Source organism: Lotus japonicus, chromosome 4 (assembly GCF_012489685.1).
Source record: "Lotus japonicus ecotype B-129 chromosome 4, LjGifu_v1.2".
Lineage (NCBI taxonomy): Eukaryota > Viridiplantae > Streptophyta > Magnoliopsida > Fabales > Fabaceae > Lotus > Lotus japonicus.
Genome location: NC_080044.1, coordinates 70,793,341 through 70,819,364, shown reverse-complemented (window position 1 = coordinate 70,819,364; position 26,024 = coordinate 70,793,341). Strand labels below are relative to the sequence as shown.

Genomic DNA, 26,024 nt, shown 5'->3' with positions numbered 1-26,024 from the left:
ATGAAACTCAAACAATTAATTTTTAAAGACTTTGCAACTAAATCGATGGGCTAACATCTTTAAAACTCACGAATTTCGACAAAATATTGAAAATCTGCACTAACACGAAAAAACTTGCCCATATTTTACGTTGAGAAAGTTTGGATAAGGCACCTCTTAATCATACGATGAAACTCGAAATAATTAAATTTTTTAAATTATGTCAACCATTCCAAGGGTTAATGCATTTAAAATTAAAAAATTTCGACAAAAAACTGAAAATTTCAACTAACACTAAAAAATTTGAATAAATTTTGGCTTGAAAATTTTGGTTATATCTACCCTTCATCCTATAATGAAACACGGTAAAATTATTTTTTTTGAATTTTGTAACCTATTCCATGGGTTAATACTTTAAAATTCAGGAATTTCGATTACAAATTGGAAATTTTCACCGACACTCAGAAATTTGCATAAATTTAAGCTTGAGAAAATTTGGTTAAAGCACCCCTTTATTATATGATGAAACTCTTAAAATTCAATTTTTTTGAATTAGTTACTTATTACATGGGCATTTTAGCTTTAAAACTCAAGAATTTCGAACAAAAATTGAAAATTTCCACCAACACTCTCACATTTTCACAAATTTAGCATGAGAAAGTTTGATTAAAGTTCTCTTTCATCATATTTTGAAACGTGGGAAATTTAAATATTTTTGAATTTCGTCACCAATTTCATGGGCTAACACCTTTAATATGCAGGAATTACGGCTAAAATCAAAAAAACTGCACTAATACTAAAAAAACTTCATAATATTAATCCTGAGTAAAACTTGGTTAAATCCTCCCTTCTTTATACCATGAAACTCAAAAAAATTAATTTTTTTAGACTTCGCAACTAAATCGATGGGCTAACATCTTTAAAACTCACGAATTTTGAAAAAATATTGAAAATCTGCACCAACACTAAAAAACTTGCCCATATTTTACGTTGAGAAAGTTTGGTTAAGGCTGACCTTAATCACATGATGAAACTCATAAAAATTAATTTTTTTTGAATTCTGTCACCCATTCCAAGGGATAATACCTTTAAAATTCAGGAATTTCGACTAAAAATTGAAAAATTTCACTGTCACTCAGAAATTTGCACCGAAAATAATTTATGACGAAAAACAAAAAAAATCCACCAATACTCAAAAAATCATAATATTAATCATGAGTAAAACTTGGATAAAGTTTCCCTTGTTTATACCATGAAACTCAAAAAAATTAATTTTTTAGACTTCGAAACTAAATCTATGGGCTAACATCTTTAAAGTCTCCTTTCTTTATACCATGAAACTCGGAAAAATTAATTTTTTTGAATTCCGTCACTTATTACAAGGGCTAATACTTTAATATTCAGGAATTTCGACAAAAAATTGGAAATTTCCACCGACACTTAGAAATTTAAACAAATTTTAGCTTGAGAAAATTTGGTTAAAGCACCCCTTTATTATATGATGAAACTCGTTAAATTCAATTTTTTTTGGAATTCGTCACTTATTTCTTGGACATTTAGCTTTAAAACTCAAGAATTTCAAACAATAATTGAAAATTTTCACCAACACTCTAACATTTACACAAATTTAGCATGAGAAAGTTTGGTTAAAGTTCTCCTTCATCATATTTTGAAACGTGTGTGTGGAATTTAATTTTTTTCGAATTTCGTCACTCATTTCATGGGCTAACTCATTTCATGGGCTAACTCCTTCTGATCCATAATATAAGCAAAAAAATCAAACATCTCACATAACAAGAAATAACATAGAAACATGTTTTTTCAATTAATAAATTTGAAACATAATTTTATTTCCAAAACCACCCTTATCTACACAACCTTTAATCATTAATGACACGATTTAATTAAGTATATGCTCAACTCCTTCTTCTCTCTTCTCCAAGTAAATAACCATTGCAAAATGTTTCTCATACATGGAAAAGTAGAGAGATTAAATGTTTCTTGTACATGAAAAAGTGGAGTACTTTCTAAACAAATATGGGTACAATTGGAAACGGATATTTAACACACTCTAAAATCAATGCTTATTTCTTATATAGTGACCATCAAAACACCAATTTTTTTCTTATATTGTGGACCGGATGAATTATCAACAACGATAATCAAACACACGATTTTTTATAGAAAGTATATGTCGTTACTAATTCAGTTATTATGTGTTTTGGTACGTCCATCAACATGTCATTAACCCCTAGTGGTTTAGCATCCCCTGGGTCACTTTTTTAAATAACCAATATTAAACATTAACATCTTAGTCACGAGGATTGTAGTATACTAGTATTGGTTAGTATCAAGTTCATCTCCATCTATTTGTTTGATGTACTAACTTTTAAGTGCCCATTTGCCGCTCAAGTGACATTTATTTAACTATTTAATGTCCATTTGAAGAAAAACAAAATCAGATTTTTTCTTGTTTGAGTTTAGATTCACAAAATATAATTATTTGTGTCGGAAGCAAATCAAAATAGCCTTTTTTATGGGTATTGTCAGTTGCATGTGGCATTAAAAAAATAAAAGCGACATGAGATAAGAGTATAAGACAACCGCATTCCCAACAAGTAGTGCAGAGCAGAGCCATTCCATTTCAATTTCCCACGTCACCAACTCTCAAAGCTACCACCACTCACCACTACTTAACAATTCAGCAAACACCAAAACCAACCCTTGCTCCGCCGTATATCCACCGTCCACCTTCACCGGCTCACTCTCCCTTATCCAACGGCCCGGAGACGACGCAGATCACAGCGGGTCCCGCCATTTCCACCTTTGCTTGTTCAGTGAGTATTCCAAAAAAAAAAGTACATATAGATATAGCAGCATAAAGTAGAAACAACCAAAACCTCTATTACTCTATTCATTCGCGCTTCATTTTCTCTTTCATTTCATTTTTTTTTCTCTTATTTCTTCATTTTCAATCGCGCATCGCATCTTTTACTTCTCTCTCATTTCTTCCTTTATCTCTCCGGTCGAGGTGTGAATATAACTTTTTCCCATTTTCTAGTGTCCTAACCTTGCTTCCTTTATACTTCAATCATATAAATACCACAGTGATATCAATTTCAATAAATCCCCAAGCAAAAGATGACAAATCTGGAAATAAAAACAGAGGAACCTGGTCAATCAAACAGTCAAACCCCTCTTCTCACACCAAATTCCAATCACGATAATCACACCAACAATCACGATAACAAGAATCACGAAGAATGTGATTGCTCTGAAGTGGATCACAGCCTGGTGCGATTGGAGAAATTTCTCAATGCTCTGGGCTTCGACCAGGGCTCCGTGTTGGCTTCCGTGATCTGGTGGACCGTTTTCCTGGCGGTTGGTGTGGCGGTTCCGCTGGTGGCTCTGTGGTTATGTGACTGCTCCGAGTGCGAGATGTACGAGCTCCGCGGCTGTGAGATGGTGATTGTGACGTTTCAGGCCACGCTCGCCGCCGCCTCCTTGCTCTGCCTTTCACATAACCTCCGCAAGTATGGTATCCGCAGGTTCCTATTCGTTGACCGCTACACTGGACACGACTCTTCCTTTCACCGTGATTACGTCAAACAGATTTCGGTAAATTTCTGTCAGATTTTTTCTTGTTTTATCAGAAATTTTATTTTCTTCATATTGCTATGTTTAGATTTAGCTCAAATGTTTAATGCTTAATTACTTGGATGCTCAGAATTTTTCTTGCTTTATCTGAATTTCTTTTCTTCTATTTGTGTTCTTGGTGACTAATTTTTTAACTTATTATAATTTTTATTATAAGTGAATGTTGAACTTATTTGAGCCCTCTTCAACATGAGACTAGTCAAGTGGAAGATTAAAAATGTGATGTTTTCAGATTTTATTTTTTCCTCAAATTTTAAATGAAAAAAATTGTGGTAAGAAAACTTTGATCATATTTGCTTAGGTGATTGTGATTAGTGAGAGTAGGTAGTTAACAATTTTTACAAGCAATCTATTTTAGAAAAAAATATCATTCGCAAATCTCTCCGACATAGGAATTGAAGGGAGATAAGGGCGAGATATGATGAGTGATGTGATTAGAAAAAATAGGAAGATAGGAAGAAAGAGGAATGGAAGCCAGTAAGCCACTATGGATAGTTATGTGTTTCCTCTGTTCATATTCACCATTCCTGCTAAATAACATTGCTGCCATCTAAATATACTCTAGGGAGCAGCTTCTCATGGACTAGCGGTGCTAATTTTATTTTGTTCTGTTTTGTTTCCCTATTCCTACTTCTTAGGGATCACTGCGGTTGCTCATTCTGTGGATGTTTCCGTGTTTCATTCTGAAGACGGCACGAGAAATCATTCGCATTTCATATGTACAGCATGGGTCATGGTGGCTCTCACTTGGTATATTTTCAGCTCTGATTATATCTTGGACTTATGTGAGTGCAATCTCTCTGTCCGCCTGCGTTTTGTTTCACATGGTCTGCAATTTGCAAGTCATCCACTTTGTTGATTATGGAAAGCTATTGGAAAGGGAAGGTGATGTGTTGGTTTTATTGGAGGAGCACATTCGGTTGCGTTATCATCTTTCCAAGATAAGTCATAGGTTCAGGATCTATCTTCTTCTGTCGTTCTTGGTTGTCACTGTCAGCCAAGTGGTGACTTTGTTACAGGTCACCGGATATCGTAACATGATTACCATAGTAAATGGTGGAGATTTCGCTGTAAGTTGAGCTCTTTTTGTTCAAAGTGTTTGTGCATTTAGACTGAAAAGATTAGTTCCTTTTATTGAGTTCAGGGTTACAATAGTCAAGGAGTGTCTCGGTTCACCGGGAGCTGCTCATTGTTGTTTCTTGCTTTTGTCAGCATCTAAAGCTATCAAGTTTGTGCTGCCCATTCTTTCAGGTATCCACACTTGTTCAGGTGGTTGGTATCGTTATTTGTCTGCACGCAGCAACAAGAATTTCTCATAGAGCTCAAGGTGTTGTTTCACTTGCAAGCAGGTGGCATGCAATGGTCACATGCACATCTTCTGACTCGTCTCATTCAAGAAGCTCTGCTAGTATGGGGAATCTCTTGGAGGCTTCAAACAATTTAAACTCAATACATATAGACTATTCTGAAAGTGATTTAGAGTCATTGGATTACCCCGGAATGTCTATTAGTAATACCCAATTGGTTTCCCAGATGTCCTCTAATCACAAGAGACAATCTTTTGGTAAGTAATTTTCAACCACCACCTGTCTGAAAACTGATTATATTTACAAGCTCTACTAGTTAGTGATGAAAATAAAACATTTAAAGAAATATCATCCAGTTTGTCCTTTTATTGCGTGTTCTGAAATTATTTTATACAATCTTTTCGCTTACTTACTGTTGATGGAGAGAAGTGAAAAAAAAATTGCACAATTTCAAGCTACTTAAAATGCTCCAAAACATCCTATATGCTTCACCATGCAAGATTATAATTTCATTTTGGTAAGAACCTAAATAATCTCATCATGTTGCATCAATTCTGTTCTTGGTGTAGGTATGGCAGGATAATAGTTAGAAAGTAGTTTCTGGATTCATTAACTTGCAATCCCTATATTGTAGAATCTAGCTTGATGTTTCACATTCAAGGCAGACTGTAAACATTTATTCCGTTTAAAGAGATGTTTAATTTGTCTTACAGAAGGGAAACATTTGTCTGGTATTGAAATGGATATATCAATCTGATATTCATCTGTATAATTCATCCCTCATTTTGATGGGACAAAATAGCTGTATGTGGTAATTTAGTCCATTTGAATACAGTAGGCCATACTAAAATTTATTTATGATACCCTTAGATTAAATTAGCAAATTAGCTTCTTTGAACCATCTTTCATATGTGTAATGTGCAACAAATTAGTCATCTCTTTAGCAAATATGAATGCCTAAGTTTCATTTCACATATTTGGATTAATAGACTATTCTATTGGACTAACAATGACAAAACATAATTCAGCATTTTGCTAAAGCTAAAATTCTCATTGTTATAGTTTGAGTTAAGCTCTTTGATTTTTCCTTGTTTATGTATGACTTTATTTTATTGTTAGCATGTTTGTGCATACAGGGATCTCATGCTTATCGATTTCTTTTGAATATGCAGTAATGTATTTGCAGACAAATCCTGGAGGAATCACCATATTTGGATGGACAGTTGATCGGTCTCTTGTCAACACAATATTCTTCCTTGAATTAAGTCTGGTTACCTTTGTTCTAGGTCAGACGCTCATCTCATGATCAAATTATACCAAAAAACCCTTTAGTTTTGGGTCTTCTGGATTACCATTATCATTTTGGGTGAAAACCCTCCACCATAGCCATAATTCTTTGTAGGTTACTAAATTTACTAGCCATGCCAGCATTTTTGTTACATCTTGTCAGCCACATGGACCTTAAGATTTGTGGGATTGCTGCTAAACGCCCTTAGCTCCTTTGCGGGCAACACATATATCTCCCAAACTCCGTCGACTTTCATTCCTCTCACGTTGTACTCATCAGTTTTCTTCTATCTACCTGGGTTCCAATTTTTCAAAGCAGACACGCCAAAATTGCTCTGAAATAGAAAGACCAGAGCTGGACTGGGCGAGCCCCTAGAGGGGCAACGCCCAGGGTTCACACCGCCCCGTGGCGGGTCCCCAAGCCAGTAGGGTTGGGCCTCGTTCAGCCAGGCCCACACGGCCCATTAAGGACACTAGCATATGGGGGTCCAACACTACCTCTATAAATAGGTAGCAGATACCAATTGTAAAGGACCTTGGCTCATTTTATGAATACACACATGAAATTCAATTATTCTCTGGCTAGATTTCTCTCTTGAGTGCAATCACTTCTCTCTCTAGGGGTTATACCCTTTCTCAATGTTCTTACCCGGAACATTTGGCGCCGTCTGTGGGGATCGATAAACTTTTGATTCCCGGATCACGTGGATTGATTGCACCACTGATTTTGCTTGAGATTTTCGTTGTTTTTCGTGGATTTCGTGGGACGGATTTTGATGACGGAAATGGATCTTGGATGATCTTTTTGGGCTCTGGATTGGAAAAGGAATACAATGCACCTTGACCTTCAAGAATTCGTGTCGCCATAGGTCTCCCGGCAGCATCTTCTTCCACAAGGTTCGCCAACGATGGCGGCGAAAGTTCGGGAATAAAAGCATCGAAGACAAGCCACGCATTCTGAGGCAGAACCGCCTGTGCTACTGGGAGGAGGGGATTTGCGGTTTAGAGTGGACGGATCTGTTGATTATTGCGGCATCACAGGCGGATCGTGGCAGAAGCTTGATCGCTGTTGTCAATCGACGGAGCAGGAGCTAATTCGAGACTGAGAAAGGAATCGATGAAACTCAGTGGCTATAGTGGACGGGAGAATGACGGATCAAGAAAGCTGATCAGGTTTCGAAACGGGAGAAAAAGCAGCGATAAAAGGAGGAGTTTCAGATCGGTGGCAATGCGGAGGGGAAGGAACAGGGTGCGTTCACGAGAGAATGACAGATCGAGATTCAGCGTGTAGAAGGGTGTTAGTTCTTCAAGGCGCATCCAGCGATGGCAGATCGGAGCAACACGGTTCAGACCGACAATGAAGAGCGTCAACAGAGGTGAAGCTTCAGATCGAGGAAGCATGTAGGCAAGGGAGAGCAGATCGGTAATGACGAAGAAAAGAACGAAGGCGAGGAATCTGTCCAGAGCACAATACATGAGGAGCAGAGCCAATCCCGAGACGTTTTTTGATGAGGCGTTGGAATTCTGGCGGGCACGCTTTTGCTTTAGCGGTTGAAGTTCGGCGAGCAAGTGTCGGCGGCGTTGAAGTTCGGCGGTGAGCAAATTCTTGCGAGCACGTTTGCTTTGGCGAGCACGTTTGCTTTGGCGAGCACGTGTTGGCTTTGGCGAGCACGTTTTGAAGCTAGGCGGCGAGCAAGTGTTGTTGGCGATGGAGTTCGGCGGCGAGAGAATGTTGCTGGCGTTGGAATCTGGCAAGCACGTTTTACTCCGGCGGCGGAATTCTGGCCGGCACGTTTTGTTTTGGCCATGGAAGTTTGGCGAGTAAAGCGTTGCTATGGTTAAGATCGCTGGCAAACAAATTTTCCAATTCCTTCAAACTTTTCCTCCATCTTTCATTTGATTCCCTTCTCAGTTGTTGTATTTCCTAATTTTCTTATTTTGAAGTTGATATTAGAAGTTATATTGTCTTCATTAGTTTTGATTCAGACAGAAAGGAGCAAATCGGATCAAAGAGAAGGAGTGGGTGAGTTGAGACACACCAACTGCTCGATGAAATGTCACAGAGGAACATTGTCCTTTCCAACACCATGAGGGATGACCTTTTCCCTGCTGCTGGTGATAGCACGTCCAGTGTCGGCGTTGCGGCAAGTGACTGCCGAGCAAAATGGCAGATTACTGATTTTGGTTGAGTAAACTGAGGCAATGGAGGCTAGTTGAACTGAACAATAGTGGTGTTCGAACAAGGCTCAGAAGCTGGAGTTGGAATGATACGCCGAAATTTCACATGTTCAATAAGGGTTTCTTTAGCACCATGGATGATTGTTATGATTATGAAGTTGCTGCATGAGCTGAGTTAATTTATTCTATTATCAACTTTCTGATTCTGAGTGCAATATTCATCTACGGTCAGATTTAATTTGACATTTCTAGAGAATGATATTAATGATATCTGTTGATTACATTAGAGTATAAAGTTCTCTCATTTCACCAAAATGCCCTTTACACCTTCTGTTATACAAGTATGAAATTCAGGAAAGGCATGTGCACATGGTCAATTTGCTAGGAGAAGGAGTAACAGTGCAGAGGATGATAACAACATGAGATGCAGCACATTGGATTATGGTTTAGCTTGGAAGACTCTTCCATAAGCGGTTTGTTATTGGGTGGGACAAGCTCCTGATGGCGCGATTTAGTTACAAAGTGAAACAAGTTTCACGATGAACTAAATTAGCCCCGGAAAAGCCCACGTAACAACCGGATTCATTGGCGATGTGTGGGGTACAAATTGCCCATTCTACTGAGCACCGCTTTGGTAATCCAACTGGCCATTGGAACCCAAAGCACTTTGAGTCCTGAAATGGGACGATCACACCAAGGGTGGCGACCTACCGCTAGGGTGGTGACCACATGCCAAAGGGTGGCGACTAAACGCTATGGGTGGCGACCTGTAAGACTCAGTTTTTAGACACACAAAAGTCGCCGAAAGGGTGGCGACCTGACGCTAAGGGTGGCGACCTACCGCAAGAGGGTCGCGACCTACCGCAAGAGGATGGCGACCTACCGCTAAAGGGTCGCGACCTACCGCCAAAAATGAGGGTAGCGACCTACCGCAAAATGGTGGCAACCTACCGCAAGAGGGTCGCGACCTACCGCAAGAGGGTCGCGACCTACCGCCAAAAATGAGGGTAGCGACCTACCGCAAAATGGTGGCGGCCTTACGCTGAGAGTGGCGAGCAAGCCAAACTAATTTCTTATAAGGCACAAAATTCTTTGACAAAATTGGTTTTAACTTAGATTTATAAGAGCACATCTTTGGTGGTTGATTTTTCTTTGATGATTAGGAAACAGGCTAAAGCAAGATGGTGATGGCGATGCGGCGAGTGAGGACACTCCTACTCCTCATGACTTGGACGGAGTCTGGTGGACTTGTGGACTCTGGCGAGAGAAGGAGCATGCGTGCTGGGCGGACCTTCTCCTAAGGACGATGCGGCGGCGACTTCGGCTTGAAGACACATTATGCTCTCATGTTTCGAGCTCGGTGTCTCGTGGACTGGTTGAGTCCTTTCACCATATTAAGGGACTCGCCCCGGAAGCAACTTGATCCGTGAAGATGCTACGAGGGGCGGATGCGAGAGAGATTGGCGGGAGACCATGTCACCGGGCGAGCCGGCTTCTATTCAGCGAGTCACGTCATATGTGGCGGGCCACCACGACTCCTTAATCTTGTAGGCGTTTGTACACCATCTTTCTAGGTCCCGCGTCAATGGGTGATTCATGTATTTGTGTATTTCCTTGCGCCTATTAGCGGTTTGTGTTTCATTCGCGCCATGTCGGCGACCTACACGCTTTATATATTCTTTGTTGATCCCGCCAAGTAGCGTGGTTAGGTGATCTTCTAGGCGGGGAAGCTATTGCAGCTAGAAGCTTGGGAATAGTTCCTGCGCGTTGGTCGGAACCGCCAGCCGAGGAACACCGTACCAAGTGGAAAGTGGCAACGGGCGACCTGCTAGGGGAATCACAAGGGGAAAGAGATTGGCGGTCACATTTTGAAGACACACTTCGCTCTCCTGCTTCGAGCTTGTGGACTTGCGGACCAAGGGCGCTCGCCCTTCATCTTTTCACGACATGTTGGCGACTTGGATTTTTTGCATACACGATGGATAAGCATTAGGCAGTTATAGTTTTCTTAAAGACACACTTAGCTCTCATGCTTCGAGCTCGGTGTCTTGTGGACTTGTGGACTGGGCGAGCCCCTAGAGGGGCAACGCCCAGGGTTCACACCGCCCCGTGGCGGGTCCCCAAGCCAGTAGGGTTGGGCCTCGTTCAGCCAGGCCCACACGGCCCATTAAGGACACTAGCATATGGGGGCCCAACACTACCTCTATAAATAGGTAGCAGATACCAATTGTAAAGGACCTTGGCTCATTTTATGAATACACACATGAAATTCAATTATTCTCTGGCTAGATTTCTCTCTTGAGTGCAATCACTTCTCTCTCTAGGGGTTATACCATTTCTCAATGTTCTTACCCGGAACAAGAGCTAGGAATATGGGAGAGTAGAACCCAATTTTTTTCCCTAGAGAACTTCTGCTTGCAAGTTGTGATATAGCTGAGTTGATTTTTGTTTTTTTAAACGTAGTTAAGGTGGTTATTTGTTTATATCATGTAAAGACTACTCTCTCCGTCTTCATTTATAAGTCATTTTTAAGATTTTTTTGAAACGTAGTTTTTTTTTGAAACGTATATCAATAAAGCATTTAATATTATTTTTCAAAATTACCCTCACATTTAATATAAGAAAAATAGTGAATTTTGAAAACAAAATCAACTTAGAAAGAGGAATTCATAAATAGTCTAGGAAAATTAATTTTTTTTACAAATAATTACTTTTCTTAAGAGTTAGGTAAAAGTGACTTATAAATTGATACAAATAAAGTACTATTTAACTGTTGACCGTGTAGCAATTATTACCTACAATATGAGTAAATCATCAATTTTGCTCTCAAAGTTTAATATAACCCTCAAAATATTGCCCTCAAAATATTGTAGTTTTGGATCTTATTTGAATCTGGATCTTCTCCGGACACAACCTCCAGCACCTCCATCACATTTTCATCCGTTGATTTAATTATCTAAAGGCTGAAACTAGTCTAACTAAAAAGTAAGTGTTAAATTACATTTAGCTCCTTTCATTTATACTTGCTATACCATCCAGCAGCCATTCAAGAGATCCAAATTATAACAGTTGATATGATTTTCCCATCAATCTATTTTGTAAAATCATTAATTAATTTCCCTAGTCCAAAAAATAAATAAACCTCGTTATTCCTCCTTTATCACTCTCATCGCTTTCATCCTCAATTATCAAGCAAGTTAATTTCCTTTAAATGAAGACTGATTTTTATGAAAGCACAAGTTTCACATCCAATTTCCTTTTAATGAAGACTTTTGTTGCTAAGCACATAAGTTTCACTCCAACTTTATTCGAGTCATAAAGATTACTAGAACCTTACCCATTTTACGGTGACTTGGGTTGAAATTTAGCTTCACATACAAGTCAGGTTGAAAATTTGAGCTGTGTTTTAAATACACTCTTCTGGTGCCGTTTACATGGGAATAGTTTGCTATTTTTGGAAAACCATATAAATAGTTGAAAATGTATGGTCCGTGCGAATGTTATGTTCTCCAGTGGGTTAGTCAACGTGTCTGGACCTTAAGGATGCAGTTGTTTTTCCAACGCAAAAATCAACTCCCCTGAAAAGTCAGAGTCGTTGAGTCAGCACATGGGAAATTAATCCACAAGAGCCTACTACCGTGTTGCATAAAGGTTCAATTCATCTCACTCATCCCGACCATAATAGTTTGTTAGCGAGTTCCATTGCCTTGGAAGTTTGTCACGCGAAATACAACAATGGTTACCTCAGAAATAAAAGATGAAAATGATGAGTCTCAGAATTAAAAAATATGTGGAAGAAAAACATAACGTAATAATGCTTCAACCTCTATCAACTATAAGCATTATCCATGTTCAGCACCACCATTCGAATGAGTAGTCATGCATTGAAGATGCACCACCATTTGGGTCAAGGAGTGCCTCTTGCATCACATACTGCTCAAATTCTGATAGGTGAAACCTACAAATTTCCTGACCCTAAGGTTTAAAATCAGTAAGCACCATAAAGCAATCTACGCAAATTTGACAGCCTTTACCATAACTATTTTAACTATCAAACTTCCCAATTCCTAAAATATTATCAGTGAACTAGCACATTTTTATCATCTTCCAGAACCCTTCAACATATTTTAACTACTGATTTAACAAAAAAATGTCATCGCATACTACAATCACATTGCTACAACCTTGCACAAAGTGTTCACACATTCTAGCACAGCATATAGTCGCAACCTGTGGAATAAGATATTTGCATTAAGCCTGATCAGTTTTAACTTTTAATTCAACAAGAGAACAGGTAGTTTCATAACTATGACTCTAGGGGAGGGGATAAGTTTCTCAATAAGCAATGTTCAGGATTAGCTCTGAGTTGCTCTGTGATGCATTATACTTTGAAATTAATAGAGCACTAAAACAACCTACAATGTCATAATCCATCACATATCCCATTCTTGAAGAAAAATAAAAGGGGATATAAAAGGAATTACAACAGCCTGAATAAGAAGAAGAAAAAGAGAAGCAAATAATTCTTATCTTATATTCCATGGATATGAAAGAAGTGCAAAAACACATTATAACAAACTAAGGTTTACACTTTACCTCTAGAGAGCCTGAAGGAACAACTAATTGAAGGTCTATACTTTAGAATACCCTGGGAACCTCCTCAACCTGCTTTCTTTGATACTGCAGTGACATTTGCAGACAAATGTCATAAAAGAATTCTTTTACTTGTTCCAAACTTCAATCTTCACACGAGACTATATATGATAAGAGAATTGTAGTTTCAATTTCACTTCTTGCATTAAATAATTCTGTTATTACACTTTAGTTCTACGCTACACTAGAGGGATATCAAGCTGAAAATTAGTTGTATTTTGTCAGGGCGAAGAGGAATGGAAGGCAAAAAAGGCAAGAAGCTACAAATTCATGGAGCATCATAAATTTGGTTGACAGTTTGGCCTTAACATAACAAGATCAGCATTTAAAAACCTTTGTGCTTAATACAGACTGCACCATAAAATAGTGTCTATGCCACCCATGAGTGAAGGTTTTTCAAACAATGCTGCCACACATTATCAATTATCAGGGCAGGATTTTTTCCCAGCCGGTATAAAAGGAGAAAGGAAGACTCTTTCCAAACATCCATTGATGCTTCAGTGTTGAAAATTTAAAGTCGAAATCAAAAATCTAATAGCTCATTGACAAGACACCATGGGAAAAAAAGCATGATCCAAGATTATTATTATAAACACCAATGAAATACTTCTTGGCAATTCACTACTTATATAAAAGAACCTTGAACATTAACCTATGACATCAAACTTCAAACAAAATTGTCACATCTACTAAATTGGCCCAATGCAAATCATACGTTCCACAAAATTATATTCATGCAAGTACTTTAAACTTGAAAGTAGACCAATAATATGTGGAAGTAGCAATTAATGACAAACAAGACATGCAACCAAGGATTTTTAAACCCTACCTTTAATAATAATAATAATAATAATAATAATAAAGAGTAGCCCATGCTAGCAGGACAACTTTGGCTTCTGGACATCATCTTGCAGAAATAAACATAACTTATATCCTTATTCCTCAATATCCAAGATATCAAAGGAATGCATTACCTTTAAATGCATAAAGTCACTGTCATTTTCTTCAATGAAATGCACAGAAGGCCCTCCTTCCACTTCACACCAACAGTCTCTTGCAAACACAACATGAATATTAAAAAAGAAAGAAAAGAAGAAAGAAAGAACTGATAGCTGCTAGAAAACCCATACTGTTTTAAGTACTCAAAACCAGATAAAATTTGTTTACAATATGCCAATGAAATATGTTACATACACAAGTTTCAATGTAGACACTTGACTATCCCTAATTTCAGAAGGCAATTACAGCCCGCATCTTTGGCAGCAAGCAGTGTCCCAGTTGTATTTCTATATAAGACCAAGCATGAAGAATGTTAACCTGAAATTATTCTGGTTCCATGAGGTATTGAGGTAAAAGAATACATCTCCGCTCAAACCAATAAACCCCTGATAAAAAACAGCATGGGTGATCGTCTAATAAAGAATGCTGGCAACTTCCGTTGAGTGCATACTCTCACCTCATGAATGTTAACATTCAGCATAGCATGTTAGAATGATTATAGAGACACAGGTTTAGATAGCACCAATCTCAGCCAAAAATCCCACCAGTCCCCGATTCACCCTGTTGCAACTCCTTTCGGCGCTGCTCCTCTAAAGGATCCGGACTCTTCAAAATTCTCCTCATCCGCCTGTTTACATCATGATGAAACTTGTCAAACAAACATTGCCAATTAATGTAATAAAGACTAAACAATATTTATATTGGCTACCAACAGTCTACCCAGCTGTCTTCTTTTTTCAATACTAGGGACAGTATATTTAAACTTCAAGGTTAATCTTAAGAACATTGCTCGAGCAGTTTCCTATTAGATCAAATTACCTGTCCTGGGCATGTTGGGCAGGAAATGTAGGCATGAATTCTTTACTCTTGGGAAGAGGAACTTCACGGAACCATTCATGATTGAGAGCATCTCCAGCTGTGATTCGCTGCATATGATAGGAGGTCTTGCTCTTAATGCTCAGAAAAAAAAATTACGAGAAAATTAATGCATGTAAATCTTGTAATAGTTACCTTTTCAGGGTCATAAGTCAGAAGCTTGTTCAACAAATCAAATCCAGAATCAGAAAGAACTGGAGATCCAGTGAATGACGTGGCAGGAAACTTTTTACGCAGAAGATTATACCTGAAAGGAACATTCTGGTTGTTAATACAATGTAGAAAAGCTGTGTAAAGTACAAGTCACCAAGGAAGGCCAGATAGCCAGACCAGAACCACCCAAAGTTGGAAGCCTGGGAAAACAGTGGCAGAACATAAGAACAGCGTAATGAGCAGTCAATGTCTTACATAAAGGAAATCATGAGTACTTACTGGTGCTTGACAAAATTAACCTTGACTCCAGGTAACTTTGAGAACCCAGGCCAAATTGATTCATTAGGTGTGCCAAGAATCCTAAAAATCTGCAAGTATAACAAGAGATGTCAATACTCAATACAGTAGCAACCACCAAGACCGAGTGGTTAAACAAAAGAACCAAAACATCAAAAGGAAAGAGAACATATGTTCTACAAATAAATGACATTTAACATATACCTTGTCAAGTTGATCAAATTCTGTTCTCCCATTGAATAGTGGTTCCTTGGACAATAGTTCAGCCATTATACAACCCAGAGACCACATGTCAATAGCTGTTGAATACTGTTTTGCCCCCAGAAGAAGTTCAGGTGCCCTGAGAAACAGATAGACAACCATGAGGTAAATGATCTCTAATCTCTGCAACAGAATGCAGCCAAAGATGTGTTAAAACACAAGTTGAAGGTAAAAACAACTAATTAAACCATCACCACAGTGCGATGATAAAGTAACTGGGGAGCTGATAGGTATGTTCATTGAAAGCACTGCCGCCACTTAAAAAGGAAGGATAAATATGTATATATTGACCTAAATGTCAAAACGTAAGGTAAGTAGCAGCTAGTTCAGAATGTTTACAAGTAAATTATAATTGCAGAACAACTTCAAATGAAAAAATAAGTTTCAATCATTAAACAAGAACATGGTTTTCAAATTCTCAAACAAAACAATTAAACTACACTAGTTAATGTAATACCAATGCGCCAATGATGTAAATATAAATAGATAGATACAAAGATACATAGACAGCTAGATAGAATTGTGTATAGAGGAAAATATGACTCACCTGTACCAAAGAGTAACCACCAGGTGTGTATACGGTTTCAAAGGACTCCCATATTGACGAGCCAACCCAAAATCACAAATTTTTAGCTCACCCCTATTATTTAGAAGCAGGTTTGAAGTCTTTAAATCCCTATGAAGCACCCAGTTGTCATGAAGATACTTCACGCCTTCTAAAAGCTGGATCATTAAGCACTTCACTTCACTCTGGCTAAATGGTTGCTTCATTGACTCCATTAATCCTTTCAGGTCATGTTCCATATATTCCATAACCATGAAAATACTATCAAGACTACTTCCTACCACTACTTCCTTAACATCAACAATGTATGGGTGATGAAAAGAAAGCAGAATGTTTATTTCCCTAAGAGAAGTCAGTGGGAAGCCTTCTTTTTCCTTCTCCATTTTGACTTTCTTCAATGCTACAATTTCCCCAGTCTTCTTGTCTTTAGCTCTATATACAACACCATATGTTCCTTCATCTATCTTATTAAGCCTCTCAAACTCATCAACACTTCTACAACCCTGCAGCATGTTGACAGTTCTTTGAGGTGCAGCTGGAGGTTCTGGAGTCTCCTGCCTATCATCCTTATCTTCAGATTCAGTATCTGAGTGACTAACACTGGAATCACTTCTCATACCTCGAGCATCAATCTCCATATAGTCATCCTTCTCTGATTCAATACCAGGATGATCATCGCCACTGGATGTTCTCCCATTGACATTACCTCTTTCTTCAGATCCAGACGATTTGACCCTAGCTCCTTCAGAACTTTCTAGTTTAGATTCCTCAGGGCTCAACAGCTTGTTCCTCACTCTAGTCTCCAACAATTCAGGAGACACCCTCCTCCTCCTTTTAGGCATTTCCTCATCATTGAGGATTTCACCCTCATCAACAGGAGAGTCTTCTCCAGCTGCCCATCTCGAAGACGATATATGACGAGTCGGGACATAATCTTCACCTTCTTGCTGCTCAGCCTCCTCCTGGTCATTACCCCAATTCTGCTTTGGTGACAAGGACTGCCTAATTTTATCTCCCGCCGGCAACTCAAGAACATTCTCAGCTTCTCTGTTGCTGACAGGATGTATTTCAACCCCACCATAAGAAACATTCGGAGATTGAACAAACGCTTTTGGCAGCACCGGTGGGGGAGGAAGAGCAGCAGTCCCTGATTTCACAGAAACCCTAACTTTAGATGACTGCTTCGCTTCCTTATCATCCTGATCCCACACTATGGGGGAGAATTTCCTTTTCCTCTCCGGCGGAGGCGGTGTCATAGTCTTGTTATCCTCAGACACCGCGACAACCTCACTGTCCTTCACCCCAGGCTCCGATTGAACAGCACCATCAGACCCACCACTCTCACTGGAAAGCTCACCAGGCTCTCTATCAATTCCCTTAACAGAGAAATCACACCGGCGAGGACCAAGGCTGCCACCACTGCTTCCACCAGAGTTACTCCGACTCGACGACCGGTAACCGCCATTACTAACCGCATCTCTCTCCGTAACATCCTTCTGCCTCACCCTAATCCTATCTCTGGAATCCCTACTCCCGCCCCTGTCATCATCGCGACCACCATTCCTAACCCGATCGTAGTCTTCCTTCGAATTCGCTAACCCACCACCGCGCCTCGGAGCATCCATACTGGACTCGCGGTCACGAAATTCGTTATCGCGATAACCACCATGTCTCCCAGCTGCCATAAATCTACCTATCTAGAACCCTAATCCCCCCTTTCCAACAAGAAAACCCTAAATTCGAAAATGAAGAACGCGGGTGAGATTTGAAGGTGAATAGGTAAAGAGGGGATTAGATCGAAACCCTAGAAATTGAGGAAGTGGGAGAGAGGGAACATTAGGGTTTGATAAGGCTTACCGATTGTGATGGTGATGGTGATGGTGATGATTGTGGAAAATTGAAGAGGGAAAGAGTGAGTGAGAATTGAGAAAGGGAACGCAATCGATGAATCGAATCGAATCGAAGCGATGCGACTGCGAAGAGGAAGAAGAGCGAAAAGGGGAAAGAAAACGATGATATATATATCGTGGAGAAGAGAAAGAATAAGGAGCACAAGTTTGTGACTAGAGAAGGCAATAATAAGGAACACAAATTACGAATATCCACTTCACTATGTATGTCAAGGGGAAATTTAATATTTCGTAAGTTTAAATGGGGATATAATATATATTTGTCGATTTTGTCAGAAATTTATGAGATTTTTTAGACATTATTGAGATATGGTGTATATATTCATGATAATTTTGTGATTTTTTTCAATAAATAAAGTTTAAGGAGAGGTTCCAGTCACATTACGGATTAGGGCATACTTTAAGGGCTCGTTTGGCACGTCGTATTAGGCATGATAGTATAAGCTTATACAATACATTATGAGTTTATCAATTGTTTGGTGATGACCTTGTATTGTATAAACTTATTCATCAAAGTCCCCTTATACGTTAAAATGACGTATTATTTAATCTATCATGTGAGTGATGGATAAGGCATGATAAGGTTGTGACGTATAAGTCACTATCACCACCGTCCTCCATTGTAGCCAAACACCACCATTGGCCCCACCACAGCCACCGGTGTTGCCGCCACCACCCTATCACCACCGCCGCCCTACCGTCACCACTGGTGTTGCCGCCACCACAACCACCACCCTATCGCCACCACCACCATAATCGCTGCCACCACTCTATTGCCACCACAACCACCACCTTATCGCCACCACCACCACCATTCCCTCTACCCTCCACCGCCTTACCACCACCACCACCGCCTTACCACCACCACCACCACCATATCGTCGCCAACACCACAACCACCATCGCCGCCACCACCCGATCACCACCACCACCACCAGTGTTGCCGCCACCGCCCTACCGCCACCATCGACACCACAACCACCACCCTATCGCCACCACCACCACCACTGCCTCCACCCTCTACTGTAGCCGCCACCGCCACCGCCTTACCACCACCACCACCACCCTATCATCGCCACCACCACAACCATCATCGCTGCCACCACCACCACCAACCTATCTCCACCACCACCACCAACACCAACCTACCACCACTTCCATCACCACCGCCACCACCGTTATAATCACCTCCATATTTGATTTTTATTATATATCATTATTCAATACTTCAGTAAATATAAAATTGCATTAATTTAAACGATATGGTAAATTATACAGAGTATGGCCAAACGCTGGATAGTATAAGAAAGTTATCAAGAGTTATACTATCAGGTCTAATACTATCTTCAATTATCCTACCGATATAAGGGGTGTATAGGTGGACTTACTGTAAGCAACATACGATTCTTAGAGCCTGTTTGGTGCGATGTATACTATCAGGTCTGATACTATCAGGTCTTATACTATCAGACCTTATAGTATACATCGCACCAAACAGGCTCTAAGAATCGTATGTTGCTTACAGTAAGTCCACCTATACACCCCTTATATCGGTAGGATAATTGAACATGAAAATTTATGAGGGAAAATGATACTATGTACTTAAGAGTTGAGTCAATGTAATTTGTTAATTTTGTGACATATTATTGAGATATTTTGCCGTTGTAAATTATTTGATATTGTATATATCAAACATGATGTTATCTCACAATATTAGGATGCTGAGATATTATGCATTACATAGATATTTATACAAAATGCCAGAATATTTGAAATGATGCATGAAATACATGTGAATATTTTAGGAGTATTTGTAGTTACTAGTAAGTGGTGAATAGAATTTGATATATATATATATATATATATATCGAAAGATAAATTGCAGTGATTGATCCCTGAACCTTCCCCACCTAACCTATATGTCATCTAGGTTAGGTGACATATACAGTGATTGATCCCTGAACCTTCCCCACCTAACCTATATATATATAGGTTAGGTGGGGAAGGTTCAGGGATCAATCACTGCAATTTATCTTTCGAATGTACCAAAAATAAATTTGATATCATATAAGAGCTTCACATGTTTTGATGCGAGAACCCAAAATAGTTGAGAATTTTTTTAGTGTGAATAAAAAAATAAAATAATGAAGTCATAAGGGGTAAAAAGAAGATAAAAAGTTTGATGCACAGACGGTGTAAAGTTTTTTTACACCGTCAACCAATCAGATTTCAAGGATGTGCCACGTCAATTAATGAAATTAAATGAAAAGAGAGATTTTCGCACATCCTTGAAATCTGATTGGTTGACGGTGTAAAAAAACTTTACACCGTCGGTGCATCAAAATTAAACTCTAAAAAGAAAGATGCTTAATAGTTTATCATCATATCATATTCATCCTTATTAGCGGGTTTTTGTCACTTATTAAAGTCATAACCATCAGCTTTGATTTTTTGAAATCAACTGCAAAATATATTAAGCAATAGAAGACAAAGAAACCAGTACATCAATTTCAACTAAATGAGCTGCTGTCGGTGGAACCTCTTCTACCCACACCTGATCAGAGAATAAAGAAGCGTTCATGGCTAGGAAATCAGCGACTGAATTACCTAAACGACTAACAAACATGAAATCAAAAGAAACAAAAACAGGTCAAAGAACTAGAACATTCCCTCATAATAAAGTCTAAATAAGAGCATCATGTGAGCCCCTCTTCTACCACAGAAACAAAGATAAACAGTCAGTCTCAAAACAAACTCGTTAAAAGCCCAGCTCCACCGCCAAGAGAAGGGACCACTTGATCGTCACTGCCAAGATTACATTTAATAACGCCATGCACATGTTGCCTCCACAAAGAACCACCAGCCGCCTAACGAGAAGGCCCAACAGGAGGAGATGCTTCAACGAACCAGGTAGACAAAACAGCAAACCGCAGCAAGGCCCTGTTGCAATCAAATCGCCTCCCATGAAAAACCACTGAGTTCTGCTCCTCCGAGATTGTGATACGCCGGTCCCGACATTTTGGAGGCCCTGGGCAAATAATAAAAATGGACCCCTAATAAGTTTAACGTTCGAAATTTCATTGGAACCATTATGTTGGTTCGTTTGGCAACTGGTCTCTTGCAACCCGCTAGGGGTCGTGTGTTTGAATCGAAGCAACGTGACCTTTTGCTTTAATTTTTTCAAATTAATTAACAAATAACATGTCAAAAGCCAAAAGATGAGATTCAAACCCGGTACATAAAAGTAATATACACAGTTACTAACCATTAGACAAGCTCAAGTCATTAATAACAACTTGAACATTAATTATTATAACTAAATTTTAGTTTAGGAGAAAATTTGATGAGAATTTTTTTTGGGCCCTTCTTTTTGGAGGCCCTGAGCTGTGGGCCTTCTTGCACAGGCTCAGGGCCGGCCCGGGCCGGGCCAGTACCAGCCCTGCTAGTTATTATTATATGAGGACATATACCTCATGAGTCATGACTATAACATGGGAGAGGCATGGTCATGGTCTCATGGATACATTTTTATTGTATCTAGGATTTTTTTATGGTGGCCGAAATAAATAATAAAAAAACTTAGTCAGTGAATTTGAGATTTACTTCAAATAAGAAAAAATATTTTAATACAAATTTTCATTCTTTCATAGAATCATAGTATTAAATTTATTTATCATTGTATCAACACTAAATTTTTCAATTATTTCCCTCTTAATACATATAATTAATAAATTGGTTAAACCGAGGAAGCTGAGACTAATCTTGTTGATTTCGTTTTGCAATCAGTTGATATTGGTAAATTGTCTTCCTCAAACTGTTCTAGATGAGATTCATAGCATATTTCCGCATTTTGAATTCTTTTTCACACATTGGGAGTATACACTACTTCTTGCCTTTTAGCTATTGTCCTACTTTGAAACACTTAATCTTCAAGCTCAGTGGAGCGGAACTAGAAATGAGAGATAACGTGTCCCTACTCTCATTTGTCGTCATGGCCCTGGAATAATCTATTGCCTCGGCCTTAAACCTGACCCAGATGGAACCTGCTGTTTAATTATTTGTTTTATCAGTGTGTACCCTCCTACTCAGGACTACTTTGCTGTAAATGTTAATTGCAAACAGGGGCTTAACTACCTATAGGGAGAACGGTGAATGCGTGATGATACCAGTTGAGTGCAACGTAATTGGATTTTCATCCAAAAAGTCTAAGAAAAGTAGCTTCTATCCACCGTGGTTTTTCACATTGTATCCAAATATGTGTTTAAACAAATGTTTGTTGCGTATCCAAACGAGCTCTACTACAAATGCTAACAATGAGTACAACTATTAACAGTTGAAGCTATTATGAAAAACATTAATGGTTTTCTCAGGGCATACTAAAGAGAGCAAGAGAAAGCATAATGTAATTCAATTATTTTAGAAGTAGCATAAATATTAGATTCCCAAGGTTTTACATTTCATACAAGATAATGATATTACATATAAGTTGGTACTTGCTACCAGCAGATGGAAGGCAACTTGAAGTTGAAAGAGAATGAAGAAGGCACATGCCCTGTCCTTCTTATATACTCTACCCTTTCAGTAGTCTTCAAAGCTTGGTCCTTCAGCTCCACTTGTGCATTAGCTCTCTTCTCTTCAGCTATTCTCTTAGTTGTAGCCAGTTTATTTGTGAACCTTTCTTGTGCCAAAGCTTTCATCCTCTCAGCTTTCACCTAGTAATTAAATTCAATCCATTTCTTAAACGGCCAAATTAATGTACTGAATACTAAAATTTAGCAGTGGTGTAAAGCAAATTTGAAAAACTTTGCTCACAAATTATTTGGAGGCACACAATACACATGTGCAACTTTTTTGTTTTGGTCAGATAATCCCAATTCACAATAATCAACATATTTGGATTCACATCTAGGTATTCCAGAATCATTTCTTACACAACAAAGTGCATATTTGAATACACTATGAAAAATCACAGTAACGGTACATAATCACAAAAGTTAAAGAAATTTGTTTCTATTCACCGTGATTTTAATTTTACTATGATTTTACACTGTGTTTCTAAACATGCCCAAAAGCTACTAAGTGAATGCTTGATTTTACAATGTGCACAACACTTGAAGCACATTTATTTAGAAGCTTGTGCATATTTGGATATACGTTTCAAAATCAAGGTGATACCAAAATTACAGAGGACAACCTCAAAAGTTAAGAAAAATCGTTTTTGTATCCCATAATTTTAGCTCACTGATTGATTTTTTTACAGTGTATCCAAATATGCTCTTTCAGTTGTAAGTTGTAACTTCTTCCCAAGAGAGATTGTAACTCATGACCCTGTCATGCATTGTCCCTTTCCGAGAATAATTCTCTTTGTCAGTGTGTCCTATAGAACTTTCAACACTATACTTATGAACTTTGCCACAGCATTGTTCACAGGAATGGAGTGCATGAAAAGTCGAGCCATCATCTACAGTTTTGGAAAAGGTTAAAATCATGGACAACAGTTCGAGGGAAACCATTGATTGTACTGCAAAGCCAAAATACACCCCTATTTTACAGTTATGGAGAGATTTGCTTAACCATGTTTTTTTAGTATGTTTAGATTGAAGGTAAGCACCGAACACAAAGCACCACAATATCACTGCGTGATTAACATTCTTTCTATTCTTTCTGCAAAAGCAAAAATTATAGGACATACAGCTGCATAATAAAAGATTATACTTCATAGTTCTTTTATAGAAGTGATAGGACATACAACTGCATAATCAATGTAAGAACAACTACACTCAGTCAAGAAGGTACCTCCATTTTCTTCATTTCCATCTCAGCTTTTCTTATCTGATGATTTTCCCAGGCTTGAATCTTCACCTCTTCACGCTTGAACCTACAATCAAGTTTTTTTTAACAAACTAGCTTTGTCAACAATTCAGATCTATGCAACATACCCTGCCAGGAACCATTTATTAAACACATATGAGTACTACTTACATTAAGTGTTTGCTTAAAAATAAAATAAACTAACAATAGTATTTGGAAATTCATCTAAAATTCCTTCTAAAATCAAAATCAATTTTGAGGAGAAGCTTCAGTCAATAGCTTTCGAATATCAGATTGTGCATGTTTGGATGCATGTAGAAAATCACAATGAAACTAAAATTACTATGGACAGTCCAAATGCTAAGGGAAGTTATGCAAATTATCATGTTAATTTACCTGGCCATAAATTTGGCACGTTCTGCCTCATCCCAAGCAATTGCTCTGCTTTCAAGAGGACTTAACTTTTTAGCTTGATCTTCAATCTTCTTCTCAGACCCTTCTCCACCACAACACTGCCTAGTAATTGTGCCATTGTTGCCTCTGCTTGAAACACTTCCACCCTCAGCAGCACCTTTATTATCCAACCCATTTTGACCCTTCATTGGAGTTGAAGTCCCTGAATGAATTGGGCTTCTAGTTGCAGGAGTTGTTGCTCTAATGGGGGTAGCAGTTCTTGAAGGCTCTTGGCTTGCAATTGGTGTCATCTCAGTCCCCATATCTCTGAAACAAAGTGATTGAACTGGGACCAAAGTGTGTTCTGAAACATATTTATTGGTTTCTGCATCATCACTAGTAGTAGTTGTTATGAAATCATGGCACACATCATGTTCTTGATCCTCTTCTTCCTTCTCACTGCTTGAGTAATCTTGCTCCTTCTGTGGTACAGGAGCTATCAATCTCAAATCATCAGCATTTGAGTTTCTTGGCTTGCTGCTTTTGGACTGGCTTTTCTCTCCTCCCCCTCCTCCTTTTGACAACCCCACAAGCCATTTTTGTGCATCGTCCCACTTAGATGGGGTTGGTTTTCCATTAGTTATTCGATGACGATGATTCGAAACTCGAGCAGCATTTTTTCCATTCTGAAACTCTGAATGATGCATGACGGCACTGCTATTTGAGATCTCCTTGTCTTCCACGTATTTCATAATAAAGATGTCTCTCGACCCAAAATCCTGAGCAGTAACCGGCGCACAGACTATCACACTCGTATGTCAAGTCTGTTTCATGCGTTTCAAAGCTAAAGCTGAGGGAGGAGAGAAAGAACAAAACCTGTCCAAACTCAGCAAAGTGAAAATTTGAGAGTCTACAACTTTTGTTCCAGATCCTATATATTGAAAATCAGTTTTATCTTGAAATAATTGTTAACATATATCTGTAAGAAAAACAAATCTGGGGGGGAAAATATGAGCTATTACTCAGCTTGAGATCCTTGCAAGTATATTTAGTGTGTTTTTACAAAAATGAAAAACAGAAGGTATATATATCTAAGGACTAAGGAGGAACAATAAACAGAACCAAGGTAGAACAAGGAAAACCCCTTAAACTCAGAAAAATAAACTAGTCTCAACTCTTAATGAAGCAAGCTAAACAAAGAGCTAAATAAAGCTTAATGTACATTACATTACACACATTAAGTTCCATTTTTGAATCTCAAGTTGTCAATAATTTGGTCATTATTAGACCCAATAAAGCACATTGAGTAACTTAAGTTTTCAAAACTGAGTTATATGCTAATTTAAGAGAATAATACCTTAATACTTCAAACCATGAAATTCTGAGAGTTGCAGAGCAGAGAGGTGAATTTCAGATCCGTTGAACATTATAATACTAACAAAATACTATTCTTGGTTCAGAAGAAAAGGGATCAACTTACAACAACAGTTGATAAAAAAGAAGCTCAGAAAGAAAAGAAGAAACACAGATAGAATAACTATTTTACATTGGGAATTGTTGGAGTTTTATTATTACTGAGCCATGCAGGTGCCATGTCGGTTGGAATCCAGAGTTCATCTTCACTCTCAATTTGGCAGAGGAATCATGGAGGGTGTTTCTTGGTTTATGTGTCAGTGACATGTCCACTAGATAGCAAAA

At 38.6% G+C, this 26,024-nt stretch overlaps 3 protein-coding genes across 7 annotated transcripts; 1 reads left to right on the top strand and 2 right to left on the bottom strand.

The window, feature by feature from the left end:
• The first annotated feature begins 2,620 nt into the window (after positions 1 to 2,620).
• LOC130710855 (uncharacterized) lies at positions 2,621 to 6,804 on the top strand. Of its 2 annotated transcripts, XM_057560236.1 has the most exons (5): positions 2,623 to 2,816; positions 3,088 to 3,597; positions 4,275 to 4,706; positions 4,888 to 5,200; positions 6,116 to 6,804. In XM_057560236.1, exons 2-5 carry the CDS (start codon positions 3,121 to 3,123, stop codon positions 6,247 to 6,249), a joined length of 1,356 nt encoding a protein of 451 aa, XP_057416219.1. In that variant the 5' UTR covers positions 2,623 to 2,816; positions 3,088 to 3,120; the 3' UTR covers positions 6,250 to 6,804. The 2 variants fall into 2 exon arrangements, with proteins under 2 accessions (XP_057416220.1, XP_057416219.1); XM_057560237.1 differs by lacking the exon at positions 6,116 to 6,804 and adding an exon at positions 5,513 to 5,775 and having other exon boundaries at positions 2,621 to 3,597.
• Positions 6,805 to 14,174: 7,370 nt separating this feature from the next.
• LOC130710854 (cyclin-dependent kinase G-2) lies at positions 14,175 to 18,281 on the bottom strand. 4 transcript variants are annotated; one of them, XR_009010489.1, is made up of 7 exons: positions 16,195 to 18,279; positions 15,591 to 15,726; positions 15,369 to 15,457; positions 15,072 to 15,183; positions 14,880 to 14,986; positions 14,518 to 14,688; positions 14,175 to 14,446 (listed from the first exon to the last, which is right to left on the bottom strand). XR_009010489.1 is itself a non-coding variant. In XM_057560234.1 (7 exons), the coding sequence occupies exons 2-7, from the start codon at positions 17,895 to 17,897 to the stop codon at positions 14,589 to 14,591; spliced, it is 2,247 nt and encodes a 748-aa protein (XP_057416217.1). In that variant the 5' UTR covers positions 17,898 to 17,945; positions 18,070 to 18,278; the 3' UTR covers positions 14,175 to 14,588. The 4 variants fall into 4 exon arrangements, 3 of the variants coding, with proteins under 3 accessions (XP_057416217.1, XP_057416216.1, XP_057416218.1); XM_057560234.1 differs by having other exon boundaries at positions 14,175 to 14,688; positions 16,195 to 17,945; positions 18,070 to 18,278; XM_057560233.1 differs by having other exon boundaries at positions 14,175 to 14,688; positions 16,195 to 18,278.
• A 4,232-nt stretch (positions 18,282 to 22,513) lies between these two features.
• LOC130715186 (remorin 1.4) lies at positions 22,514 to 26,024 on the bottom strand. The gene is made up of 4 exons (XM_057565259.1): positions 25,684 to 26,024; positions 24,330 to 25,202; positions 23,919 to 24,000; positions 22,514 to 22,834 (listed from the first exon to the last, which is right to left on the bottom strand). The coding sequence occupies exons 2-4, from the start codon at positions 25,076 to 25,078 to the stop codon at positions 22,619 to 22,621; spliced, it is 1,047 nt and encodes a 348-aa protein (XP_057421242.1). The 5' UTR covers positions 25,079 to 25,202; positions 25,684 to 26,024; the 3' UTR covers positions 22,514 to 22,618.

Coding starts and splice junctions, on each gene's coding strand:
- LOC130710855 (XM_057560236.1), top strand. CDS start 3,121: ATGACAAATCTGGAAATAAAAACAGAGGAACCTGGTCAATCAAACAGT. Junction 3,598..4,274: donor ATTACGTCAAACAGATTTCG/GTAAATTTCTGT, acceptor CCTACTTCTTAG/GGATCACTGCGGTTGCTCAT. Junction 5,201..6,115: donor TCACAAGAGACAATCTTTTG/GTAAGTAATTTT, acceptor TTGAATATGCAG/TAATGTATTTGCAGACAAAT.
- LOC130710854 (XM_057560233.1), bottom strand. CDS start 17,897: ATGGCAGCTGGGAGACATGGTGGTTATCGCGATAACGAATTTCGTGAC. Junction 14,987..15,071: donor TGACTTATGACCCTGAAAAG/GTAACTATTACA, acceptor TATCATATGCAG/CGAATCACAGCTGGAGATGC. Junction 14,689..14,879: donor GCCCAACATGCCCAGGACAG/GTAATTTGATCT, acceptor TGATGTAAACAG/GCGGATGAGGAGAATTTTGA.
- LOC130715186 (XM_057565259.1), bottom strand. CDS start 25,078: ATGAAATACGTGGAAGACAAGGAGATCTCAAATAGCAGTGCCGTCATG. Junction 24,001..24,329: donor CGTGCCAAATTTATGGCCAG/GTAAATTAACAT, acceptor ACTTGATTGTAG/GTTCAAGCGTGAAGAGGTGA. Junction 22,835..23,918: donor TGGAAATGAAGAAAATGGAG/GTACCTTCTTGA, acceptor TTTAATTACTAG/GTGAAAGCTGAGAGGATGAA.